Raw genomic sequence first — 8,274 nt, 5'->3', positions numbered from 1 at the left:
AGCGTGAAGAAGAAGACCCACCTGTCCTGCCTGGTATTTAGCCGCTTAACATCTCATAGGTATGCAAGATTCCATTGATCCATGAACATCACAAATGGATGGCGGGCCCCCTCCCGCCAGTGTCTCCATTCCTCCAAGGCTAGTTTGATAGCCAGAAGTTCCCGTTTCCTGATGTCAAAGTTTTGCTCTGCCGGGGACAGTTTTTTGGAGAAGACGTTACATGGATGGAGTCGAGGAGGAGTCACCTGCTGTTGTGACAAAACAGCATCAACACCTGAGGTGGAAGCATCCACTTCCACGATGAAGGGTTTGTCAGGATAGGGGTGGATTATGAGAACTGCCGAGATGAAGGCTTTTTGGAACTTCTTTATTGCTGCAGTAGCCATTAGTGTCCAAGACAGAGACTTGGGCCTGCCTTTCAGGACATTGGTGAGAAGTGAGTTGACTGTACTATAGTTATTGATGAATCGGCGATAGAAGTTGGAGAAACCAAGAAATCTCTTGAGCTCTTTGATAGTTGTTGGTGTGGGCCAGGACCTGATAGCTTACCTTCCTTTAGTCCACCTTGATACCTTTGGTGCTGATGTCATATCCTAGGAACTGAATGGAAGCTGATAGAAGGTACATTCAGCTATGAGATACAGTTGGTGTTTGTGGAGCTTCTGGAGGTCCTCAGTGATGTGCTGGCGATGTTTGGCCTCATTCCGGGAGTAAACTAGGATGTCATCATTATACACCATGGGCCAGTTGCATTAACATAGCCACCATGTTAAGATTGTGTCTTAAGAACTAGTTTGACCAACTAGCAGTTGCCAACGGGTAATCAGTCTTACTTTCCCAATACAAATAAGACCAATCTACCTTTTCATAACTGATTTAAAAAAGTTATGACCAGTCTTGATGGAAAAAAAAATAGATGACTAACTTTTTAAGACTAGTCTAAACAGTTAATGCAACTGGCCCCAGGACGAACCAGTGGAGGTACTTTCGGAACACCACGTTCATGTATTGCTGGAATATGGAGGGGCATTAACATATTGATAGGGTATGAACAAATATTCATAGTGGCCAGTAGTGGTCACAAAGGCTGTCTTACAATCATGCCCTTCATATATCCAGATGAGGATATAAGCGCTCCTGAGGTCCAACTTGGTGAATATCTGAGCTCCGCGAAGTTGTTCCAGGGCTGCAGGGGCAAGAGGAAGAGGGTAACGGAACTTTACTGTTATCTTGTTGAGTGCCTATGCAATATATGCAAGGCCGCAGGCCTCCGTCCTTTTTGGCAACAAAGAAAAAGCTGAAAGCAGCAAGTAGATGGATGGATGTAGCCTTGTTGCAATGCCTACTTGATATTCTCCTCCATGGCCTGATGTTTAGGGATGGAGAGAGGATAAATTGTGCCTCTGGGCACTGGTTCACCAAGATGTCAATGGCACAGTCACATGGTCTGTGAAGTGGTAGTTTAAAGGCTGGAAACAATTCTTGCCCCAATTCAGGACTTCGCCGGTGGTCCATGAGATGGTAGGATCTTGCAAAACGAGTCAGGGGTGCCCTAGTGTGATCCCAGCTGTGGAGTTCCAGCAGGTAGATGTCCTCAGTATGGAGCTGACCAACCTGGAGTTGGAGAGGACCCACGCAGTATTAAACCTGTCTTGTATTAAATGTTGTTTACTTCTTTTTTTGAGTTGAAGCTGTTTGCATAGGTTGTAGGAAAAGTTGGAGAACTGGGATATAGAGAGAAATAGAAATAGAGAGCCGTATTTTGGAAGCGATACTCGGTTGGCGACTCTGATGGAAAGTTGAATACAGCACTCAAGCCCAATGGTGTCGTCATAAGCCAAGAGATGCAGCTGCAGAGAGGTTTCCAATCCTTGGCGGTAGGTAGTTAACAGGGAGCACTCATTCCATCCATTGGAAGCAGCTAGGGTTCTGAATCAAAGAGCATAATCCTGAATCAGAATCAGAATTAGCTTTATTGGTATGTTTACACATACAATGAATTTGTTATAGTGACAGAAGCTCCAAAGTGCAACAGAAAGACAGCAACTGGATAGGACACAGATAATAAAATAATAATATACAAATAGGCAATGTACAAAACAGCAAAAACACAATATATAATATAGACAATTATGTGTGTACAGGTCTGATATGTGCAAATTTGAAATGAAAAAATAAGTAAGTGTGGTGAATAAATAATGTATAATAGAGTTGTGTGTTCCGCGTTTATTGTCATGTGTTCATGAGATGGATTGCCTGAGGGAAGAAACTGTTTCTGTGTCTGGTAGACGGTAACAGTTCAAAGAGGGGATGTGCTGGATGTGAGGGGTACAGAGTAGAGGTCTTCACAGAGCACCCGGGACCCGTACGGGTTCGGGTCTATATTTAAAATGGTCAGCCGGGTCCGGGTCGGGTCCCAATCTATTCTTTCGGGTCTGTTTAACATTGTTTGTAATACCCGAGTCGATCGGAGAACACTGCACCTGCCAGTGATCAGTGTCAGTCGGCACTTTGCCTGTGTTTTATAACTTGCAACTTGTAAAATTAGGATGAGAAAAGTGTGAGCGGGAAATAAGGTGGGGGGAAAAAACTTGCGGGACTTTTACTCTACCATAGTACGCGTTGCATTTTTTCTTACATGTTTATAATAATATGAAAGAACCTTACTCTTGTTATATTTAAAACTTTTTGGTCAGGCTCGGCTCAGAGAGCACAGTGATGATAGAAAATATAGTGGAAAAATACATTCTTATCAGAATAAGCTATTTAAGTTATCAAGCTGTCTCATGTGAATTCCTCCTTTAAGTTTAATAAGATGACCACTAGGTGCCGTAGGTGGAGTTCTAAACATAAGTTTTGTATCATTTTCTTTTAGTGAAAAAGAGATTCACCTGTTATTGAACACTCACGCAGTAAAGTTTAACGCACTTATTGTTCTGTGCATTTTTGGTAAAAAAATTATAATAATAATTGTGCCGAGTCTTTATTACAACCTACAAAAAGTATCATTATTGTAGTTCAAAATAAACACAACAGTCGAAGTTGTCTCGACATGGAAAAAACAACAACTGCGAAGTTGCGTTAGTCATCCGTCACCGATCGTGACAGCAAGTAGACTTTTAAAGCTGGAATAATGAGTGGATTAAGAAGGCTCTTTCTGTCGGCAAGAGAGAGGAACAGCCTAACATGGATGTAAATTTATTTTCAAGGAGGATTGTATGTATCGCAGTCAAGGAGAAGGCTACTAACAGTAGTTAAGCAACAAAAAAATTTATTCGCAACTTATTTATACTTGTTAATAGCAGTTTGCTGTGCAATATGTGCGGAACGGGTGCAGTCGGATCTGTGTCTTTCCAGCCGGGTTCGGGTCCAACTTTCGAATAATGGTCAGGTCCGCGTAGTACATTTAATGCATTTCTCGGGTTTGCATGGGTTCGGGTCCCACTTTCAAATAAAATTCGGGTCCGGGTCGGTTCCGAGCAGCACATTTACGGGTCTCTTCGGGTTCGGGTACAAATTTTTGTACCCATGAAGACCTCTAGTCCAGAGTAATTTTGCCAGCCCTTTTGCTCACTCTGGATAAGTACAGTTCTTGGAGAGTGGGGAGGGTTGAACCAATGATTCGCTCAGCTGTCCGGAGTACACTCCGTAGTCTTCTGAGGTCTGATTTGGTAGCTGAGCTGAACCAGACAGTTATTGAAGTGCAGAGGACGGATTCAATGATGGCAGAGTAGAACTGGAAAAATTGACTCAATGTGATTGTCCCACTTCAGGTCCTCAGAAATTGTGGTGCCCAGGAATCTGAATGACTCCACTGCAGTCACAGTGCTATTCATGATGGTGAGTGGGGGGAGAGCAGGGGGGTTTCTCCTGAAGTCCACAATCATCTCCACTGTTTTGAGCGTGTTAAGTTCCAGGTTTTTAAGACTGCACCAGACAGCCAGCTCCTTAACCTCCTGTCTGTAAGCAGACTCGTCACCGTCCTGAACGAGGCCGATCAGTGTGGTGTCATCTGCAAACTTCAGGAGCTTGACAGAAGTGAGCTTCTGAGTGAACTTCAGGAGCTAGCAGAAGTTCTTCTCCCTAGCGCCAATGCCAGTTCACCATCTTCTTGTTCTCTTTCTTCCACAGGTTCCTCATCTCACTCCCCTTCGAGATCACCGGCCACTTCCTCACCAGGTTCTCCTGTGTGCTGCTCCAGAACAGGTAAGTTTGTAAGTTCGTCAATTTCTCCGTTAGTGTCCAAATTCTTCACAGGGCTTTTGCTTCTCTCTTTCCTTCTTGGATAGAATTCTGCTGCACCTGGATCGAGGGTAGTCCCTAGAGCTGGAGTCAAGTCCAGCTTTGTCGAGTCCAAGACCAGGACTAGTCGAGACCGAGTCAAGACTGAGTCCAAAGAGGCTCAAGTCCAAGTCAAGTCCAAGTCAAAAAATTTTGAGTCCAAGTCAAGACCTCTTCAAGACCACATACTCAATTATTGATAATGTATGTGATGCGAGAGACAGCATATCTTCTATTCTAAGAAAATTATTTTGCATTATTATTTGTAATGATCAAAAAGCATGTGCAAAGTAACAACTCTGTAGGACAGGGGTCTTCAAACTAGATCCTGGAGGGCCAGTGCCCTGGGCCCGGTTTTTCAAAAGGTTTAATCCGGATAAAATTGATCCGGATTTAGTAATCCTTTTTTTTTGCGATCCGTGATCACGTAATCCATCTTACTTTTGAGCCAGTTTTTCAAAGCAACATCGGATTGGATCAATCTGATCCGGATAGGAACTTTTCAGGATCACCAAATCTGGATAACCAGTGCTCAAACAGGATAGGAAATCACAATGTAGAACTATAGATATGTAAAGAGCAACAAGTAGAATAGCCAGTGTGGGGTCAATATAAGTTTATTTTTATTTGAAATGAAAACACACACATTTAAAAAAACTAAAAACAAGAAAAACCCCACCCCATCCTCTTCCAGCAGTCCGCTCATCTGAGACCTACAACACAAACACTGTACATTGAGGATATTTATAACAAGTTTCAAATATAGATGTATTGAATTAAAAAAAAGACAATGTCAAATACTCCACAATAATTTCAGACTTCCTCATCTGATGTGGAGAGACTTAATTTCAATATAAATACGCTCTCTGGATCAGCCTCAGGAGGAACTGGCAGATTCTCCTCCTCCTCCTCAATCCAAGGCTTGCCATCCCCTACAGCACCTTGAATACCATGGAGAGCTTGCGACTTCTCACCTCCAATGATGTCGAGGATCACATCTGTGTACTCTCCCCTCTTAAATGGCTTGTTGCCTGTTTTTGGGTTTTTGGCTTCAGCATGGTCCTTTGTTGCCCTGGCCTTAAGATTCTTCCACCGCAATTTGATTTGGTCTGTGGTCCTCCTCTGGCCAGACCCTATGGCATTCACATTTTCTGTGATTAAAATCCAAACATCATTTTTCTTTTTGTTGGTATCCTTAGCAGAATTAAAACTTCCCACTATTGTTCCATAATGGCACCGAACACCCTCTAGTAGTGCATTGGTTTCAGCAGCAGTGAAGTTACAGCTTCTTGAGTCCATGGTTCCGTTGCTTTACTATAGTGAACATTGTTCATCAATTATAGGCCTTGGGTCCAATTGCCTCAATTGAACACAAGCCAAAACTAATCAGTTGTAATAGGTGTGTTTGAAAAGACCAACTACACAGCCATATAAATCAGCCTTTCTCAGAGGATTCACAGAGAGACAGTGAAATGGCAGGTGTTGTCCACCGCCACCACCACTTTGCCAGGAGAGGATACCGTCAAAGGGTGTATGTTGAACGTACCAAGCCACTGGAGCAATACACCACTGAGGAGCTGTATGTCCGGTTTCGCTTTGGGAAGGCTGATATAGAGTACCTTGTGAACCTTCTCAGGCCAAAACTTCAACACAGAACCCAAAGGAGTCACGGTCTGTCTGTGGAAGACCAGATCCTCATTGCTCTCCGATTTTATGCATGTGGGACTTTCCATCAAGTTGTTGGTGACTATATGGGAGTGGTGAAATCAGCTGTGTGTGATGTGGTGAGAGATGTGTCAATCGCACTGGCCAGCCTGGTCAATGAATTTGTTTCTTTTCCAAAGGACAACCAGATTGCCCAGGCCAAGCGCAGCTTTTTTCTTTTGGGAAATATGCCCAATAATATTGGAGCAATCGACTGCACACATGTGCATATACAAGCACCTCGTGAGAATGAATGGGAGTTTATAAACAGAAAGGGGAGGCACAGCATCAATGTCCAACTTGTGTGTGATGCTGACCTCATCATCACCAACTGCGTTGTCAAGTGGCCTGGGTCTGTCCATGATGCACGCATCCTGAGGGGGAGCGCTCTGTATAGAGACCTCCAAACCAACCGACCGGATGGCATAATATTAGGAGACAGTGCCTACCCACTCCTACCATGGCTGATGACTCCTTTTCTAACGGCAAATACACCGGCGCAGGCACGCTTCAACATTGCTCATTGCAGAGCAAGATGTGCAATTGAGCGTTTAAATGGAGTTCTTAAGAGGCGCTTTGCATGCCTTAACTACCTGAGAGCGGAACCACAGAAAGCATGCAACATAACCCTTGCCTGTATTGTCCTGCACAACATCGCTACTAAGCGCAATGTCCCTCTCTGTGCTGACAATGATGCACCTGAGCCCCTTGGAGACCCTAACCAACCTCCTGCATTCTGCCAGAACGAGCAAACAGGACGTGCAACAAGGGACGCAATAGTTAGACACTATTTCGGATTTGGATTTGTTTTGAATTTAAAAAATCAGTGATTGCCATTCTTTGCATTTTTTTGGTTATTCTTTCATCATTGCATGCATCACTAATAAATATTCTAAAAACAAAAATATTTTCGATTGTGATGAATATATATATCAGTTAGTGACAGAATAAAATGTATTGTTTTTGGTCAATTTTGACAGCTTTGGGGGATTATTTTATGAGGCCAAACTCTTTCTACTTTGCTGTAGGCCTATACTGAAAGGCTGAATACGTTAAAGCCTACCTAATCACTGTAGCCTGACGGATGAACAAATAAAATTAAAACCTTATGAATAAATAGGATATCTGGTAAATTACTGCATGATCCAAATATAGTATTATTTGATACATTTTTAAAGTTTTCATTACATTTTGGGCATGAAATCCACGCTGAATCCTGTCACAGTCACTGAGCCGGAAGCAAAGATGCAGGTGAGTAATATTTAATTAAGGGTCAGACCACACAAGAACAGTACAAACAACAGTCTCTCGGATGGGATGATGGCGCAGGGACCAGATGAACAGCGTGCTGATGAAGAGTGTCGATGGAGAATCCAGTGCAGGTGATGATCCAGGTGAGACAAATACTCCAGACACACTCGGACACGAACAGGACGACGAAGGTACAAGAAGAGATACTGACTGGGAACACATCCAACACATCCGGGTACATCCAACGATCTGACAAGGGAGAGAAGTATTCAGTGAGGCTTTATAGCTGAGTGAATTGGCAGCAGCTGGTGCGGGAAATTGAGATCAGCTGGCGCGCTGATCACGGAGCAAGGGACACGCCCACTCACACACAATACACAGACACAGACGATGATACACGAGACATGAAGGAGGCAGTAGATTAATATACCGTGACAGTACCCTCCCCCCTAGGAACGCCTCCTGGCGTCCCCAGACTCCCTTACCTGTCGATTGTAATCATCGATAAGAGAGTGATACAGAATGTCTCTAGCAGGCACCCAACTTCTCTCCTCCGGACCGTAACCTTCCCAGTCCACCAAGTACTGGAATCCGCGTCCCCTCCGCCTAGAGTCCAGAATACGATCGACCGAATAAGCAGGTTCCCCTTCTACGAGTCGCGGCGGTGGGGGAACCGGGGCTGGCGGATTAATGCGGGAATAAAACACGGGTTTAATTTTGGACACATGGAAGACGGGATGAATTCTCCTGTACACTGGAGGGAGATTGAGGCGAACTGCCACCGGACTAATGATTTTAGTGACAGCAAACGGGCCAATGAATTTGGGAGCAAGTTTATTAGAAACGGAGCGGAGAGGAATGTTCTTGGTAGAAAGCCACACTTTGGAACCGACGACGTATACGGGAGGTCTAGACCGGTGGCGATCGGCCTTGGCCTTGGTGCGCGCTCCCACTTGGAGTAGAGTCTCGCGGGCTCTAGTCCAAGTGCGATGACACCTCTGGACAAAGGCGTGAGCGGAGGGGACCGCGACCTCGGAT

At 44.3% G+C, this 8,274-nt stretch overlaps 1 protein-coding gene across 1 annotated transcript; it reads left to right on the top strand.

Moving 5' to 3' along the window:
- Positions 1 to 5,753: 5,753 nt before the first annotated feature.
- On the top strand, positions 5,754 to 6,815 carry LOC306849925 (putative nuclease HARBI1; the record flags this gene model as incomplete). Its single annotated transcript, XM_079385308.1, has 1 exon — positions 5,754 to 6,815. The coding sequence occupies one exon, from the start codon at positions 5,754 to 5,756 to the stop codon at positions 6,813 to 6,815; it is 1,062 nt and encodes a 353-aa protein (XP_079241434.1).
- Positions 6,816 to 8,274: the final 1,459 nt, after the last annotated feature.

This window comes from Barbus barbus (assembly GCF_936440315.1).
Source record: "Barbus barbus genome assembly, chromosome: 29".
NCBI lineage: Eukaryota > Metazoa > Chordata > Actinopteri > Cypriniformes > Cyprinidae > Barbus > Barbus barbus.
Note: the sequence above shows the minus strand (reverse complement) of the source record. Positions and strands in the feature narration are given on the sequence as shown.